This window comes from Hemitrygon akajei, chromosome 1, assembly GCF_048418815.1.
Source record: "Hemitrygon akajei chromosome 1, sHemAka1.3, whole genome shotgun sequence".
Taxonomy (NCBI): Eukaryota; Metazoa; Chordata; class Chondrichthyes; order Myliobatiformes; family Dasyatidae; genus Hemitrygon; species Hemitrygon akajei.
The window spans coordinates 56229754-56249578 of NC_133124.1; the positions used below are offsets into that span (position 1 = coordinate 56229754).

Genomic DNA, 19825 nt, shown 5'->3' on the forward strand with positions numbered 1-19825 from the left:
ATCTCTTTTGCATTGAAGAAATCAGCAAAGGAATTAATGTTAGGAATCAAATATTGTTAAGTTCTAAAGTAAATATGTACCATATTTTGATCTGGTCTTTCTCTGGAAAATGAGGCTGGCATATGAGACAAATTGAGCTAAGTGCCTGCAAACACCTCATTAAAAGGAGTTGAAATTCAATATCCAATAAACAAATTCTCCCACCAATAAATTAATTCAAAAACACAGTGTTAATATATTGTCAACATTTCCAACAGCTTTCTCTTGGACAGTACACTTTATTCCAGATTATATTGCAGATATTATATTGTTGTTTATTGCTGGTTCTTTCTTCGTGCATCAATATCTCACCATTCTTCTCCCATGTGGGCTTTTGACTATCACATTGTAATTCAGGCTGGCTGATCTGTGACATTGCCCACACTTCTCCATGTTCAATCCCATCTTGTCAGCAGCTAACCTAAGATACAATTCATCTAGAAAGTTATTAATTCTCATATCACTTTGGTTAGTAGTTTAAAAATATCAGCTGAACATATATAAAACTAACTTCTTGGCCAGAAGGTAATTTTGATGTGGGTTTTGGATGGACATCACACTCATGGCTGGAGGTGACAGTAATGCAAAGTTTTATTTTGATCTATTTGGGTGTGTGTTTGCTTAGTTTTGTTTATTACTTGCTGCCTTTAGTAGTTATCATGTTTGTGACCTTGTGCTACAGCTTCACCAGCGTGACACCACATTTTTAAAACAACCTGGTGCTCTCACAGCAGAGCTTTCTGTGCCTCCCACAGAACCAGAGTATGGTATACAGCTCTGCTGAAGCTGTTGGCCAACTGTGCCTCATGAATGTCCCAGCTATGATCTACCATACTTTTCTGAAACTATTCCATCAAGTTCAATCTGACAGAACATGAATGCAATATAAATACTTTATCTTGAGGAGACAGTGTGATGGTCACTCCTGCAAATACCATTATGGACAGATGCATGTCCAAGAAGCATGAAGGACAAGGCCAGTGGAATGTCATGGAAGAGTTCAGGATATTATTTGAATGGCAGGATTCTTTGAGTATCACTAAGTTAAATTGGCAACTAGTCTGCAGGACAGCTCTCCTAATTTAGACAGCAACCCCTAAGTATCTGAGAGATGGGTTGATTGCACTGGAGATGATTTTGCAATGTTAAAACTCAGGTAAAGTTGGTACCAGGTGATCCATTGGACCTTGTTCTGTTTCTGTTTAGATACAGCTGAGCAATCTGTAAAGCATTTCAGCTGGATTCTTTACTACGTTAGGCAGAATTCAAGCTATATCCTGTGATAATAGTTTGAAACAAAGTTAACAATAACAAGAAAAATAGAGATTCTAGTTTGCAATCTTAGTTAAAGATTAAATCATTCAATTGTAGATATTTAGGGAAATCAATCATCCATATTTTGAAACTGTATATTGTACCTTGGGATGAGTTTAAAATTCACTGTGTTTGTTCTAAAGTAATTAGATGATACTTAGATAAAAATATATACATTTTCATAAACAAAATATTTATCTTAATTATTTTCTAGTTTCTCAAAAAGATGTTTATTACATTTGTAATCCATTCTGATACAGATGTTGGATTTGTGATCGATGAATTCAATATTGTAAACTCAGGGCTAGAAAATCCACAATTCAGTATTGGATCTGCTGATACATTAACTAAGTATGTAGAATCGCTCATATACAACTTATCAGCAGAGACTGTGTAAATACTAAAGCCCTGGGGTGGTTCATTGTGATATTTTTCATGTACTGTGCAACTTGTAGTTAGCAGCTATTTATTTAAGTATGATTTCATTTTTATTAGGTTATTGGAATATGCCCTTGACACAACCAACACACATTCCTATTTGGAAAATAAATTAGTCAACTCCAAAATTAAAATGAAAATGCATCCTCTGTTTGTTTTTATTCCCTTTCTGGCAAGAATTTTATCTTAGCAATATCTGTGCTTCTGCCTGAAGTGTAATTATCATAGAAGCAATGTTTAGGATGTAATTTCATGGTACTGCTTTTTTCCCTCAGAGAACCAAAATGCAGACAGCTGCTATAACTGAATCAATGTAAAATATGAAGTACCACAAAAAAAGTCAAATTTTATTCTTTTCTGAACAGTATTATTTTATGAATTGAAAATATGGTTAAAGTGAATTAAAATCACTGTCTCATATTACATGATAGCTCAGATGGTTTTAATCTACTGTTAAATGTGGTAATTATGTAAATTTAGTGCCAAACCAAATGGACATTCAAAAACAATCATAAGTTTCAGTAATCATAAAGCAATAATATAAAATTAAAACTTGAATGTTTCAAATTAAGAAAAATAACCTTGAGCATAAATTGAGATCTAATATGAATTTAAAATCTTAACTTTTTGTCATTCATTTTTCTTCTTATAAAGCTTCTGTTAAACTCTGGACAAACTTAACTAACAGACAGCCTGGCAGTTTAAATACATGAAAGTACAAAGAAATTTGTACTTTGCAATGTATTCAAGAACCAGTTGCAAATTTTAAAAAGTTTGGGTGCAAATGTTCAATATGAAGAGTGTGAATAAACAGATCAATGAGTTATATTCAGTTCATCTTTGTGCTCAACAATGGCTTGTATAAACTGTTTGAAGATTCTGTCCATGTATGTCATTTGTCGTGGAAATATTCCTTCTAGAAAGCCGATGTGTCCACCATGTGCAGTTAGTAGTAGTGCAACGTTTGGGTTTTGTTTGGCAGATTGCATAGGTATGGCTGAAAGAAACACAAATGTTTGAAGAGAAATTTATGATGTTACTATTTTCATACAACAAATAAGAAAATTGTTAACAATTTTCAAGGACAACGTTCATGAGTTCAGCTTTAGCAATAAATAAATTCACTTCAAAGAGAATTTTCACACATTGCATTGCAATCAATGATATCATCAGTAAAATTAATTCTAAATAATAATCTGTTGCATTATTTAGATTACATTTACTGTATTTGTTATACCTGAAACAAACCACTAAATTCTGTCATTGATTGTGTTAAGTGCATATTCTGTAATGCCCCTCCCTTACATTGGAAGTGAGGTGCTAATCTACCCAAAATAAATGAATTGCCATCACCACCAAAATGAGTTCTCCCAGAAGATCCTATCTAATATGGTTAGAACTTTAAGAGTTTCTATTAAATCTGCTCTAAATTTTTTGAACAGTTGTATGACATGGGCAATTATGGTCTTCCATTTGTCTTTAATCTGCTTTTTCTTTTCTCTATCCATGACCATGATTATTCTTGGCAAATTTTTCTATTGCCTGCACCTGAGCTGTGTCTTTACAAGATGGGTGACCCCAGCTATTATCTATATTGTTCAAAGATTGTCTGCCTGGCATCAGTGGTCGCATAACCAGAACTTGTGATATGCACCAGCTGCTCATATGACCATCAACTCCTGCTCCCATGGCTTCATGTGAATGTGATCAGTTGGGGGGGGGGGGGGCGGGTAAGCAAGTGCTATCCCTTGCCCAAAGGTAACCTAGACTAATGGAGGGAAGGAGCACTTTACACCTCCTTTGGTAGAGGCGTATCTTCACCCCAACACCCTATTTGAACAGTAGTGAATAGAAACTTGATGACCTAGTATCTCTTTGTATATGGCAATGCCACTAGCCCAGGAATCAATCTGGTGAACATACAATACATGAGAGGTGGTCTCACTAAGGCCAAGTATAATTGTAGCAAGACATCCTGTGTCCAGAACTTATATATTGTGAAAGACTAGATTCAGATTCATTTATTTATTATGTGTACATTGAAACATACAGTCAAATGCGTCATTTGTTTTAACAGTTAGTACTACCCAAGAATATACTGGGACAGTCCACGAGTGTCACCACACATTCCAGCACTAACGTAGCGTGCCCACAATGCTCGGCAGAACAACACAGAGCACAACAAGCAACAAATCAGCAACAGCAAAACAAACCCCTTTTCACCCTCCTACACACCCACTCACACTCACAGGCAGACCTCCAGCCTCAGGCCAGACCAGCCTCCTGACTTTCTCAGTGGACTTCAGACTCATGGACTCAGGGCTTCAGCCTTTAACTTCTGGACTTCCAACTGACCTTTGGGCTTTGGTCTTTGGTATTTACTCCAGGACTAGCTGACGATGGGACCCCAAATTCAAGGCCTCAATTTCCAGACTCACCGATGACAAGATCGCAAACTCCAAGTCTCGAACTCTGGACTCACTGACCCATGAACTTTGTGACCTCTGCTTATATCTGATCCTAGGGTTCACCATCCAGGGGAGTTTACTGACCCAGTGGGCCACCAGCCCTAATCCTCATTCACAGTACTTATCAGCCTGACATCTATGGATGCACTTTGTCACACATCCACATTGCTGACCTTTGAATGCCAAAGCGTGTAGAAGAGGCCTAGATTCTGGCCCAACCTTTAACTCCTCCACATACCTCTCCCTAAACCCTAACCTGACTCCTAACTCCCATCCCAGTCCCTAAAACCATCCCACTAACTTTAAAAATACCAAGTCTGAGCTACAACCTTGACAGAGACAAAATCAACTAATCTGCCACACAGCTCCAGTGATCCATTTTCAATTTGATTCAGGTGCTATCTGTGCTAGAATTTTACACTAAGTTAAAAAGTTATGTGGTTCAATCTTAAACCAGGTTTTTCAATCAAATCAAAAGAAAGTACAAATGTTTTAGCAGGCAGTATGGCTGTAGTTGAGTTGGAAACATTAAAAGGTACAGCAGTAAGTAGGAAATGGCTACCATTTATGAAATATTAGATCATTTTCAACAAAAACCCTTAGGGGCAAGTGATCATAATATGATTGAATTCACCCTGAAATTTGAGAAGAAGAAGCTAAAGTCAGAAGTATCATATTACAGAGGAGTAAAGGGAATTACAGAGGCTTAAAGAGGAGTTGGGCAGAATTGATTGGAAAAGAACACTGGCAGGGATGACAGCAGAGCAGCTTTGGCTGGAATTTCTGGAAGCAATTCGGAAGGCAGAGGATGTATACATCCCAAAGGGGAAGAAGTGGTCTAAAGGCAAGATGACACAACCGTGACTAGCAAGAGAAGTCAAAGCAAACAAAGAAGCCAAAGAGAGGGCATATAATAGAGCAAAAGTAGTGAGAAGTTGCAGGATTGGGAAGCTTTTAAAAACCAACAGAAGTTAACTAAAAAGTCATTAAGATGGTAAAGATGGAATATGAAAGTAAACCAGCCCATAATATTAATGTGGACACCAAAAGTTTCTTTAGAAACTTGAAGCGTAAAAGAGAGGTGAGGGTGGATATGGGGCTGCCAGAAAATGACGCTGGAGAGGTACTAATGGGAGACAATGAAATGGCGGAAGAACTGTCTAAGTATTTTGCATCGGTCTTCACTTTGGATGGGATTAGCGGTATGGTGCAAGTTCCAGGTGTCAGGGAGCATAAGGTGTGTGAAGTTACCATAACTAGAGAGAAGGTTCTTGGGAATCTGAAAGATCTGAAGGTGAATCAGTCACCTGGACCAGATGGTGTACACCCCAGAATTCTGAAGGAGGTGGTTGAAGTGATCGTGGGGGAATTAATAATGATCTTTCAAGAATCACTAGATTCTGGAATGGTTCCGGAAGACTGGAAAATTGCATATGTCACTCCACTCTTCAAGAAGGGAGAGAGTCAGTTAATCTGAACTCAGTGGTTGGGAAGATATTGGAGTCAATTATTAAGGGTGAGGTCTTAGGGTGCTAGGACGTACATGATAAATTTGGCTGTAGTCAGCATAGTTTCCTCAAGGTATTATCCTGCCTGACCAATCTGTTGGGATTCTTTGTAGAAGTAACAAGCAGGATAGAAAAGGTTGATGCTGTGTACTTGGATTTTCAGAAGGCCTTTGACAAGGTGGCACACATGAGGCTGCTTAACAAGCTAACATGGTAAGACAGGAAAGTATGGATAAAGCAGTGGCTGATTGGCAGGAGGCAAAGAGTGGGAATAAAAGGAGCATTTTCTGGCTGGCTGCTGGAGTTCAACATGGGTCTGTGATGACCGATTCTTTTTAGATAAGATGTCAATGATTTGGATGTTGGAATTGATGGCTTTGTTACAAAGTTTGCAGACAATATGAAGATAGGTGGAGGGGCAGGTAGTTTTGGAGGAAGTAGAAATGCTACAGAAGGACTTAGACAGATTAGAAGAATGGAAGAAGAAATGGCAGATGGAATACTGTGTCAGGCAGTGTATGGTCATGCGCTTTGGTAGAAGGAATGAAACAGTTGCCTATTTTCATTAGGAGAGAAAATACTAAAAAACTGAGATGCAGGATTCCCTAAAGGTTAATTTCCAGTTTGAGTCTGTGGTGAGGGAGGCAAATACAATGTTAGTATTCATTTAAAGAGGATTAGAATATAAAAGCAAGGATGTAATGTGGAACAAGAGAAAATCTGGAGATGCTGGAAATCCGAGCAACACACACAAAATGCTGGAGGAACTCAGCAGGCCAGGCAGCATCTATGGAAAAGAGTACTGCTGACTTTTTGGGCCAAGACCTTTCAACAGGACTAAGTGTAATGTTTAGACTTTATAAAGCACTGATGCAGCCTCACTTGGAGTATTATGAGCAGATCTGGGGCCCCTTATCTTAGAAAGGATGTGCTGAAACTGACAAGGTTCAAAGGAGGTTTATGAAAATGATTCCAGGATTGAATGGCTTGTAATATGATGGCTTTGGGCCTGTATTCACTAGAGTTCATGACCTCATTGAAACCTATCAAATGGTGAAAAGCCTTAATAGAGTGGATGTGGAGAAGATATTTACTATGGTGGGAGAGTTTAAGACCAGAGGAATAGAGATTGTCCTTTTAGAACCGAGATGAGGAGGAATTTCTTTAGCCAGAGAGTGGTGAATCTGCAGAATTCTTTACCACAGGCAACTGTGGAGGCCATCTTTATGTAGATTTAAGGCTGATAGTTTCTTGATTGGTCAGGGCATGAAGGGATATGGGGAGAAGGCAGGAGATAAGAGCTGAGAAGAAAATTGGATCAGACATGATGAAACGGCGGAGCAGACATAATAGGCCAAATAGCGTAATTCTGCTCCTATATCTTATGGTCTTATAGTCTCATAAATGTTCCTTTAAAATCAGGAACAAATGTTCAACTGGAGATTACTGGGAAAAAAAATTAAAGATAGTAGTAAACCTAGCGAAAAGAGTTATAAACATAAGAGATTCTGCAGATGCTGGAAATCCAGAGTAACACACACTAACCATAATAGAATCAATGAAAGACTGTATCAACTTGGGCATCTAACTAGTGTGCAAAAAATTGTGCAAATAATAAAAAGAGAGAACAATGATAAATAAATAAGCAATAAATATTGAGAACATGAGATGAAGAATCCTTGAAAGTGAGTCCTTAGGTTGTGGGAACATTTCAATGATGGGGCAAGCAAAGTTGAATAAAGTCATCCTGTTTGTTTCAAGAGCCTGATGTTAGAGGGGTAATAACTGTTCCTGAACCTGGTGATGTGCGTCCTGAGGCTCCTGTACCTTCTTCCTGATGGCAGCAGTAAGAACAGAGCATGACCTGGGTGTTGGGTGTCTCTGATGATGGATGCTGCTTTCCTGTGACAACCCCCGTGTAGATGTTGTAGTACACTGTAAAGTTTCACTGTTAAGGTAGCGGTTTCTCTGTAGCAACAACGTTTGGGTTACGACTAGAGATGATGGGACGTGTTAGCTAATGAGCGGGATGTTGTTCTTTCTTGTGTGTCTGGGAGAAGAATTTTGAGGTCTTCTGCTGGGGACAGATGAGGAGAGAAGACGCAAATGGAGAGAGTTGGTAGACCGCTGAACGGAGTGGTCTTGGAGTGAGGGTCCGAAGTCAGCAACGATTGGAGGAGGTTGATGGTGGACGAACGGTTTTATCAGTGAGCTCCAACGTTTGTACATTAGACTGTTTAATGAGAATGTGCCCTTTTCTTTTTTTTTGTTTCTTTAGTAACCATATAGTCAAATTAAGAATTATAAAGCTCAATCGGTTAATCGCTTATTGTGCACTGTTTGTTATTTGTGTACTAATTTGTAAGAGGGGACACATCACGCAGCATCCACCCAAATGAGATTTCTGAAGTTTGGCCAGGCAGGGGGCTATTGTTCCCTATGTTAAGCTGCTAGCCGAACCGAGAGCTCAACCTGACAACAACAACTCCTCCACAATGCTCATCACTGTAGGTGCACCATAAGGCTGTGTTCTTACCCCCCTGCTCTACTGGCTTTACAATTATGACTCCGAGGCTAAGCACAGCTCCGATGCCATATTTAAGCTTGCTGATGACAATGCTGTCACTGAATCAAAGGTGGCAATGAATCAGCATATAGGAGGGAGTTTGAAAATCTGGTTGAATGGTGTCACAACAATAATCTCTCATTTAATGTCAGCAAAATCAAAGAGCTAATTATTGACTACAAGAGGAAGAAACTGGAATTTCATGAACTAGTTCTCATTAGGGGATTAGAGGTGGAGCACGACTACATGGAGTGGTGTCACAGGAAAGCATCAAGGACCCCACCATCCAAGCCTTGTTCTCTTCTCGCTGCTACACTCAGTAAGGAAACATAGGAGCCTCAATGAAAAATGGCACACAAGATGTACAAACAACCAATGTGTAAAAGTTAATAGACTGTGTAAGACAGGTTCAGGAACAGTTATTACCCCTCAACCATCAGGCTCAGGAACCAGAGGATAGATTCACTCAACTTGACTCATCACATCACTGAACTGTTCCCACAACCTATGGATTCACTTTCAACGAGTCTTCATCTCATGTTCTTAATATTTATTGTGTATTTATTATTATTAATTATTATTATTTAGACTGGTTTTTGTATTTGCACATTGGCTGTTTGTTCATCTTGAGTGCAATTTTTCATTGATTCTATTATGTTTTATTTGTGTTTACTGTGAATGCCCCCGAGAAAATGAACCTCAGGGCAGTATGTAGAGACATATATGCACTTTGATAATAAATTTACTTTGAACTTTGAATTTTGACTGCTAGGCTAAGCACAGCTCTAACACAACCACAACAACAACCTCTCACTCAACTTCAGTAAAACTAAAGAGCAAATGCTGACTGCAGAAAGGAAAAGTAGGGCAAATGTGCCACAGTCTATATTGGGGGACTGCTGGTGAAAAGTGTTAGTAACTTTAAATTTATTTTGTTAGCATATTGAATGACTGTCCCAGGTCCATGGAAGGCAGAGAAATGGCTTCAGGACTACTTTAAATCAATGGTCCAGGCTGTGTTCGAGGACTCATCAGAGGATATGTCCTGGGCCCAACACATAAATGGAAAGAAAGGACAGGAGGGTGGAGAGTATCTTAGCCCATTGGAGCCCTTTGGACCGAGGTGGGACACAAAATGTGGGGAGGCCTTTCAGTCGCTGAAGGAGCTGCTGACCCAAGCACCTGTGCTGGCTTTTGCAGACCCCTGATTGCCATATCTACTGCATATGGATGCCAGCCAAGAGGGTTTAGGGAGCGCCCTGTATCAGGATCAGGGCACCGGGTTGAGGCCAGTTGTGCTTGTCAGCCAGAGTCCGTTGCCCTCCAAGAAAAACTATCCCACGCACGTTGGAATTTCTGGTGTTGAAATGGGTGATGGTGGATAAGCTGAGTGACTACCTTTACGGGGCCAAGTTTGAGGTGAGGACGGACAACAACCCCTTAACTTATATCCTGACCTTGGCGAAACTGGATGGCACAGGCCTTCGGTGGTTGGCAACATTCTCTGCCTGTGATTTCAGCCTGAAGTACCAGCTGGGAAGCAGGAACATTGATGCTGATGCTTTGTCCCAATGGGTGAAGAGGGACTGGTCAGGGACGAGGAGTGGGAGAGTGTACCTGCCCCAGGGGTGAAAGCCATGTGTCAGTTTACCATCACGGTGAAGGCAGAAGGAAAGGAGGGCTAGGATCGAGCGGTGGATCAATTGGGAGCTTCTGATGTCGCCATTCCCCAAGTTTACTGTAACCTGACTGCTCTGAAGACAAATCAGCTGCCGGAGTTGAGTTGTGGAGAACCAGCAGCTGCTTAGTGAGATGATCCGGGCATTGGCACTATTTGGGTAGCAGTCGAAAAGGGAGACATGGCTCAGGTGGAGAAGACGAAACATGCATCACTGCCTCCATTACTGCAAGAATGGCCTTGGATGGAGTTGAAGAACCAAATCTTATACCCAGACCAACCTTGGCATTGCCAACTGGTTCTGCCCAAGAAGTATTGGAGGATTGCGTTGAAGTCACTTCATGATGATTCTGGACATTTGGGGTGGAAAAGACCTATGGATTGCTCAGACACTGGTTTTACTGGCCCCGGATGAAATCGGAGGTTGAAGAATACTGCAAGTCGTGCATTCAATGCAAATGGCGGAAGACACTGCCTACATGGGCAGCTCCCTTGTCTCACTTGCTGAGTCTGGGGCCTCTGGTCTTGGTGTGTATGGATTTCCTGTCAATAGAACCCGATGCCAGCAACATGACGAATGTCTTAGTCATCACGGACCACTACACCAGATATGCTCAGGCTTTTCCTACTAAGGACCAGGGGGCATCTACAGTGGAAAACGTGTTATGAGAGAGTCATCCATGAGTTACTGGGCATGCTTGGAGTCAAGAAGTCGAGTGAAACCCAACCAGAGAGGTTTAATCAGACCTTGCTAGACATGCTCAGGACCCTGGAGATCAGCAAGAGCAAGTGGAGTCAATATAACCATATAACAATTACAGCACGGAAACAGGCCATCTCGGCCCTTCTAGTCCGTGCCGACGCTTACACTCACCTAGTCCCACTGGCTCGCATTCAGCCCATAACCCTCCATTCCTTTCCTGTCCATATACCTATCCAATTTTACTTTAAATGACAATACTGAACCTGCCTCTACCACTTCTACTGGAAGCTCATTCCACACAGCTACCACTCTCTGAGTAAAGAAATTCCCCTTCGTGTTACCCTTAAACTTTTGCCCCCTAACTCTCAAATCATGTCCTCTTGTTTGAATCTCCCCTACACTCAGTGGAAAAAGCCTATCCACGTCAACTCGATCTATCCCCCTCATTATTTTAAATACCTCTATCAAGTCCCCCCTCAACCTTCTACGCTCCAAAGAATAAAGACCTAACTTATTCAGCCTTTCCCTGTAACTTAGGTGCTGAAACTCAGGTAACATTCTAGTAAATCTTCTCTGTACTCTCTCTATTTTGTTGATATCTTTCCGATAATTTGGTGACCAGAACTGTACACAATACTCCAAATTCAGCCTTACCAATGCCTTGTACAATTTTAACATTACATCCCAACTCCTATACTCAATGCTCTGATTTATAAAGGCCAGCATACCAAAAGCTTTCTTCACCACCCTCTCCACATGAGATTCCACCTTCAGGGAACTATGCACCATTATTCCTAGATCACTTTGTTCTACTGCATTCTTCAATGCCCTACCATTTATGATGTATGTCCTATTTGGATTATTCCCACCAAAATGTAGCACCTCACACTTAACAGCATTAAACTCCATCTGCCATCGTTCAGCCCACTCTTCTAAATGGCCTAAATCTCTCTGCAAGCTTTGAAAACCTACTTCATTATCCACAACGCCGCCTACCTTAGTATCACCTGCATACTTATTAATCCAATTTACCACCCCATCATCCAGATCATGAATGTATATGACAAACAACATTGAATCCAATATAGATCCTTGAGGCACACCACTAGTCACTGGCCTCCAACCTGACAAACTGTTATCTACCACTACTCTTTGGCATCTCCCATCTAGCCACTGTTGAATCCATTTTACTACTTCAATATTAATACATAACGATTGAACCTTCCTATCTAACCTTCCCTGCGGAACCTTGTCAAAGGCCTTACTGAATATATTGGGCATTTGGTTCACAGTTACCACTGTACATGAAGTAAAGCTACTGGGTACTTGCCATATTAGTTGCTCATGTTCCCCTTAAACACTTCATCTTTTACTATTAACCAATGATCTCTAATTCTAGTCTCACCCAACTGCAATAGAAGAAACCTGGTTTTCACTTATCCTATCTATACCCTCATAACTTTGTATAGCTCTAGCAAATCTCCCCTCATTCTCTTATGCTTTAGGGAATAAAGTCCTAACCTGTTAAGTCTTTCCTTGTAACTCAGTTATATTTCCTCAAAGAATTCCAACAGATTTGTTAGGTAAGATCTCCCCGAAGGAAAGTATAGTGACTTTGGCCTCGTTTAACATGTGCCTCCAACTATCCTTAATAATGGATTCTAAAATGTTGTGAACTGGTCCATAATTTCTTGCTCTTTGCCTTGTTCCTTTCTAAAAGAGTGACACTTATGATTTTCCAGTCCTCAAGAACCATACCTGACTCTAATGATTCTTGAAAGATCACTACTAATGCAACTGCATTTTCTTCTGTGATCCCTTTTAGAATTCTGGGGTGTAGTCCATCTAGTCCATGTGACTTATCTACCTTCAGTCTTTCAGCTTCCCAAGCACCTTCTCCATGGTAATAACATTCACTTCTGTCCCCCAGCACCCTTGAATTTAAGGCATGTTGCTCAGTGAAAGCTGCCACAAATTATGTACTTATTCAGTCATCTGCCATTTCTTTGTTCCCCATGACTACTTCAACAGCATCATTTTCCAGTGGCCCAATGTCTACTCTTGTCTCTCTTTTATTCTTTATATACCGGTATATGAAAAAGTTTTGGTATCTTCTTTTATATGATTGGCTGGCATACCATCACGCTTCATCTTTTCCTTCCTTTCGGCTTTAGTAGGAAGGTTTGGTTTTTAAAAAGCATCACAATTCTCTACCTTCCCACTAATTTTTGCAATAATATATTCCCTCTGTTTTGGTTTTATGCTGCCTTTGACTTTCTTTATCAGTCATGATTGCCTCATTCTCCCAGAAGAATACTCCTGCTTTAAGATGAAAAGATCCTGCATCTTCCAAACTGCTCCCAGAAACTCCAGGCCCCCTTCCAATCAATTCTTCTCTTATGCCTTTGTAGTTACCTTTACTCAACTACAATATTGATACATCCAATAACTTCTCCCTCTCAAACTGCGGAATGAATTCTATCATATTATGATCATTGCCGAAGGATTCCTTTACCTGAAGCTCTTTGATCAAATCAACACCCAGTCCTGAAATGCCTTTCCCTTAGTGGGCTCAACCACAAGATGTTCTTAAAAGCTATGTCATAGGCATTCTACAAATTCCATCTCTTGGGATTCAGCATCAACCTGATGTTCCCAATCTACCTGCAAGAAGCGGGGGGGTGGGGGGGGGGCGGCGGAGTAGGGTGTGGGGGGAAGGCAGACAAAAGGAAGTAACAGGCCAGTTATCCTGTCATCAGTGGTTGGGAAGATGCTGGAATTGATTGTTAACAATGAGGGTACTTGGAGGGACATGATAAAATGGGCCAAAGTCAGCATGGTTTTCTTCAGGGAAAATCTTGCCTGACAAATCTGCTGAAGTTCTTTGAAGAAATAACAAACAGGATAGACAAAGGAAAATCAATGAATGTTGTGTACTTGGATTTTCAAATGGCCTTTGACAAGGTGCCACACATGAGGTTGCTTAGCAAGTTCATGATAGTACAGGAAAGATATTAGAATAGATTGAGCATTGGCTGATTGGCAGGAGGCAAAGAGTAGAGCTAAAGGGAACTTTTTCTGGTTGGCTGCCAGTGACTAGTGGGGTTTCACAGGGGTCAGTGTTGGGACTGCTTCTTTTTATGTTGTATGTCAGTGATTTGGATGACAGAATTAAGGGCTCTATGACCAAGTTTGCGGATGATACAAAGATTGTTAGAGGTGCAGGTATTGTTGAGGAAACAGGGTGGTTGCAGGACTTAGACAGATTAGGAGAATGGGCAAAGAAGCGGCAGATGCTTAAGTGTCAAAAAGTGTATGGTCATGAAACTTTGATAAAATCAGAATAAAGACGTGGACTATTTTCTAAATGGGGAAAAAATTAAAAAATCCAAGGTGCAAAGCGACTTGGGAGTTCTTATGCAGGATTCCCACAAAGTTAGCTGGAAGGTTGAGTTGGTGGCGAGGAAGGCAAATGCAGTGTTAGTTTTCATTTTGAGAGGAGTAGAATATTAAAAACAAGGATGTAATGCTGATGCTATACAAAGCCATGGTGAGGCCTCACCTGGGGTATTGTGAGCAGTTTTGGACTCCTGTTGACATTAGAGAGGGTTCAAAGGTGGTTCACAAAAGTGATTCCAGGATAGAATGGCTTGTCATATGAGAAGCTTTTGATGGCTCTAGGCCCATACTCACTATAATTTAGAAGGATAAAGGGGGATCTCATGAAACCTTCATTGAATGTTGAAAAGCCTAGATAGAGTGGATATGGAAATAATATTACCTATAATGGTCTGGGTGGGGTGTGGTGGGAGGTATCTAGGACCAGGGCACACAACCACAGTATAGAGGGATATCCATTTAGAACGGAGAAGAGGAGGAATTTCTTTAGCCAGACAGTGGTAAATCTGTAGAAATTGTTGCTACAGATTAGCTATGGATGCCAAGTCATTGAGTGTATTTAAGGCAGTGGTTGATAGACTCTTGATAAGTAAGAGCATGAAAGGTTACAGAGAGAAGGCAGGAGAATGGGGTTGAGAAGGAAATTGATCAGCCATGATCAAATGGTGGAGCAGACTTGATGGGCCTAATTAAGTTCCAATATGTTGTGGTGTTATATTGAAATACCCCATGAATATCCTTCTAACCAGAGAGCCACCCCATACCTTCTGCTCACCTGCATGACTTTTTGATAAGATGTGTATGTTTGGATGCTCAGCTCCCAGCTGTGATCTTCTGTCAGTCACAATTCTGTGATCCCCACAATGTTGGACATGTGTTATAAATTCATCTGCCTTGTTTCATATAGTGCCACTGAAGCTAAATTCTTGTGTCTTTCTAAATGTTGTTTTATCTATTTTGGAGACTTTATATCAGTGATTTCTTAGTGGCTAGCAAGGGACCAGATTCATTATGCAGTTGGAGGGTGATTGTCTCAATGAATAGCCAGCCATTTTGCCAAACCAGCCTGCTTTTAGATGGAAGTAGATATAAGTACCTGCACTTACTGGAGTAATTGCCAGTTGTTAAGACAGATGATCATGTCAAACTTTGTAGGAGTATATTCACCATTAGTGTGTTTCAGCAATTACGGGAAAGAGTTCTTTTTCTCACTTAACAAGGCAGCAAGGATAGGGAATAACTGATGGCTTTAATCACTCTTCTCACACACCATATGTGAATAATAATAATAAAAAATCTCATGTCTTCTTAAACTTGCAGTTAAACAGTGAATGAAAAAAAATCTTATTTCTGTTGTTGCACAGTAGCCAACAACTTCTTTTGTCTGTCCCTATTCTCATACCAGTTTGCCTTTCTTTATGTGCTGGCTGGACTTTTTAATGCTTTAAAGATCTGTTTGTGTCAGTTACTTTGAGAAAATGCAAATCAATTCCAATATTAACTTTATAAAACAAGTTTTGACAAAAAATTGGTCTTTGGGCACCAAAAGCATTTGATGCCATGTGATCTCCAATACTCTATGATAAACATAAAAAATATACATTCCTTACCAAGGATTACTTAAATTTGAAATTAAGTGAAGAGTGAACTTCAAATATCAATCAAATGTTGTAAAATGAATAGGTTCAGCAAAACTTTAGCTTACCATAAGCTGGTGAGAAGACATCGTCTAATGCATTTAAACACAGGACAGGAACTTCAATAGACTTCAGTTTGTGAGAAGGACTGGCATCTCTGTAATAATCAACGTTTGTCTTATAGCCAAACATCACTGATGTAAACCGTTCATCAAATTCTCTGATAGTTTTTGCCTTTGATAAATAAATGAAACAATAATAAATGGAAAATGATGTTGATAATATATACAGGTGTATGAAAAACTTATTCTCCAATATATATAGGTAATATTGAAAAAATTATTTATTTACCTTCATGATATAGTCAATGTTAAATAATTTATTCAAAATCTGCCTGTGCCTATAATACAAAAAGAAAACAGAAGTTTCTGAATCACATAAAGTATGCATTTATTCATAAAACACAATTACATTTACAAGTAAAATTAACACAGCAGGACATAAGAGGCAGGCAGTTTAAGAAGTTTGCAGCAGAGAGAGCAGAGGGAAAAGTAAACACTCCACTGATTAACCTTAACCCTAAATTGCCAATATTCTCATGTGTTTGATTCAGACAAAGACCAATTTCTCTCTCACATTCTTCTTACATACATCCTTCAAAAAAGATATTGCAGCTTCTTCCAATGTGCTGACTTTAAATATAAGTTAAATATTTTATTGAGATATGTTCATTTAAGAATAACCAAGTGTCCTTTGTCAGTAATCATTCCATTATATACATGGAAGATACATTAAAGTTTACTTCACTTTTGTATTTATGACAGAAACAAAAAAGAGCTGAAATTATGAAAACTTCTAAGATTAACAGTATTGCTGAGATTATTTTAATTTGTCTTGTAGAAATTTTTAAATGCTGCAAGTTTATTTTCTTTGAAAATTTTCTAAAATTGTCTCTTTATATACTTGTAGTTAAAACTGCCATTTTTCCTAATCTCCTATTGGATCTTTTCCTGAACTTTTCAGGAGAAATTAAATTATTTAAAACACTATAAAAATAACTGAATTCAATAATTACTTGCATAAACTCAATATCAAAAGAAGACTCAGTGAAATACAATAAATGGCACCTGAAAGGCCACCTGAATGTATCTGGGTTTAAAATTTAGCTTTGTCATCATTAAAACATTAATACACACAAAACACTGGGTGAACTCTGCAGATCAGCCTGCACCTATGAAAATGAATAAACAGTCATCTTTTTGGCCCGAGACCCTTCATTAGGACTGAAAGGAAGTGGGGAGATGCCAGAATAAAAATGTGGGGGTAGGGCAAGGATGACAAGTTAGAAGATGATATGTGAAGACATGTGGGTGGGAATGTAAAGGGCTGGAGAAGAAAGAATGTAATAGAAGATGAGAGTGGACCAGGAGAGAAAGGGAAGGAAGAGAGAAACCATGGGAAGGTGATAGGCAAGTGAAGAGAAGAGGTGAGAGGACAGAGTGGGGAATAGAAGAAGAGTGAAGGGGAAAGGAAAAGAAATAAAATTATTGGAAGGAGAAACCAATGCTCATGCCATCATATTGGAGACTACCTACACAGAATATAAGATGTTGCCCCTACACCCTAATGGTGGCTTTATCCCGCCAGAAGAGGAGGCCATGGACCGACATGTTGGAATGGGAATGGTGATAGGAATTAAAATGGTTGGTCACCAGGATATTCCATGTTTGGCAGTTTGAGATGAGGTTCTCCACAAAGTGGTCTCCCAATTTGCATTGGGTCTCACCAATATAGATGGGGCCTCATTGGGAACACCAAATTCATTAGACAACCCCAACACATTCACAGGTGAAATGGAAGGACTTTTTGGGGCCCTGAACAGAAGTGAGGGTGGAGGTGAATGGGTAGGTGTAGCATTTCTGTTGCAGGACTATGTGCCAGGAGGGAGATTAGTGGGGAGAGATGAATGGACAAGGGATTCACAGAGGAAGAGTGGGGTGGGGAAGTAAGGCTGTGTTTGGTGGTAGGATCCTATTGAAGTTGGCGAAAGTTGTGCAGAATGATGTATTGGATATATATGCTCTTGGGGTAGTACGTGAAGACAAGAGGAACTCTAACCCTGTTGTGGCATTGAGAAGATGGGATGAGCATGAATATCTGGGAAATGGAGGAGATGCAGGTGAGGGCAGCATTATTGGTGGAGGAAGGGAAGCATTGTTCTTTGAAGAATGAGGACATCTTTGATGTACTGGAAAGGAAAGCCTCATTCTGGGAACAGAATGGGAAGAGATATAATCAAGATCATTGTAGGAATCGGTAGATTTATAAAAGATGTCGGTTGACAGCGAGGGAGATGAAGTGAAGTTGATGAAATTGATGAGCTCAGCATGGTGCATGAAACAGCACCAATGCAGTCATCAATGTAGCGCAGAAATAGTTGAGGAGCATTATTAGGGAAGGTTTGGAACATCAACTGTTTAATGTAGCCAAAAAAAAGCAGGTATGGCTGGGGCTCATGTGGGTGCCCATGGCTACCCTACCCCTTGAGTATGAAAAAGGTGAGAGGGGCCAAAGCAGAAATTGTTGAGGATGAGGACCAGTTCTGCCAGATGGAGAAGAATGGTGGTGGAGGGCAACTGGCTGGGTCTTTTATTGAGAAAGAAGTGGAGAGCTTTAAGGCATTCTTGATGGGTGATAGAAGTGTATAGGGACTGGACATCCATGGTGACAATGAAGTAGTCAGGGCCAGGGAATTACCAGCTATTGAGGAGATTGAGAGCATGTGAAGTGTTATGGATATAGGTGGGAAGGGACTGAACCAAGGGGGATAGAATGGAGTCAAGTTACTACTTAAACATTGCTTTACAAAACAGACAAATTTAGGCAGTAACCACATAAAAATAAAATTGATCCAGAGTACATCTAGCAACATTTTTCACTGAAATCACATCAATTTGCAAAATTGGATCTGGCTTTTCATTTACAATCAACATTAACACACATGACCTCTTCCATGTCCACCTATACTGACATTAATGGGAGCTCAAGGCTGCAAACTATGACCATAGTAGGAAACACTGAATAGGTCAGACACTTCGGTTGAAAGAAAAGCAAGGCTTCAAGAAAAAGAGAAAAAAAAGTAGTAATTTTGAAATTTACTTTCTTTACTTACAAGTTCTGATACAAGTTCTATCTGTGGTATTATTTTTTTCTTTCCACTCATGCCGCCTGGTTTGGCAGTGTTTCAAACATTTTCAGTTTTTATTTCAGAGTTCCAGCTTCTGCGGTTTTGAATTTTCTTTTATTACATCAATAGAACACTCTAGGTAGAACCAGAGCACTGAGACTGTTTTTTTTTTAAAGAGGCTCTACTCTGAGCTTCAGAGATCTAACCTGGCTCCTTCAGAACAGCCTGTGGACTGCATCCTAAGTCCATGAAGCTACCATAGTCTTTCTTTTCAACACTAAAGCTACTGCAATATTTATTCTTTGGGTGTCTCATAGTGATACTGTTAGCAATACTCCATTAACATTTTTTGGCCACACCCAACACTTGAAGTGTTTTAGGGACCTAGGGAAATGAGCAAAGATACTGGGTGCCATGGTAGCATAACAGTTAGCACAACATTATTATAGCTCAGGGCAATGGAGTTCCAAGTTGAATTCTGGTGTCCCCTGTAAGAGGTTTGTTTCTTCTTTCCCATGAGCACATGGGTTTTACCTAGGTGCTCCGGTTTATTCCCAAAGACTGAAGATGTACTGGTTAGTAGGTTATTTGGTCATTGTAAATTGTCCTGTGATTAGGGTAGGTGGGTTGTTGGGCAGGGTGGCTGTTCCACACTGTATCTTTAAATGAAGTATACTCCTCAGCAAGTAATCAAAGACACCACATCTCACTTAGATCCCTCCAATGAATATTGACTTGTTGGCTCAGTTAATCCTGCATCCTCCATCAATCTCAAGCTTGTGTTGACTCTTGACTTCCCTACCAAAGGAAATTTTCAAGTGGCCACAGAATACCTCGGCTGCTTTTTCCCAATTTGATGCTCAATACTGAATCAGAGAGGTTACCCAG

General features: G+C 39.9%; 1 protein-coding gene across 3 annotated transcripts in view; it reads right to left on the reverse strand.

Moving 5' to 3' along the window:
- Nucleotides 1-239: 239 nt before the first annotated feature.
- abhd3 (abhydrolase domain containing 3, phospholipase) overlaps nt 240-19825 on the reverse strand; it is an 87656-nt gene continuing 68070 nt past the window's right edge. For 2 of the 3 annotated variants that reach the window (XM_073043548.1, XM_073043538.1), the window contains 3 exons: nt 16102-16150; nt 15819-15984; nt 1580-2788 (listed from right to left, as the gene is read on the reverse strand). In XM_073043548.1, coding sequence (XP_072899649.1) covers nt 2607-2788; nt 15819-15984; nt 16102-16150 — 397 coding nt within the window. In that variant the 3' untranslated portion in view covers nt 1580-2606. Of the gene's footprint in view, nt 461-1579; nt 2789-15818; nt 15985-16101; nt 16151-19825 lie in introns of those variants that run through there. The other variant, XM_073043557.1, reaches the window with a different exon arrangement.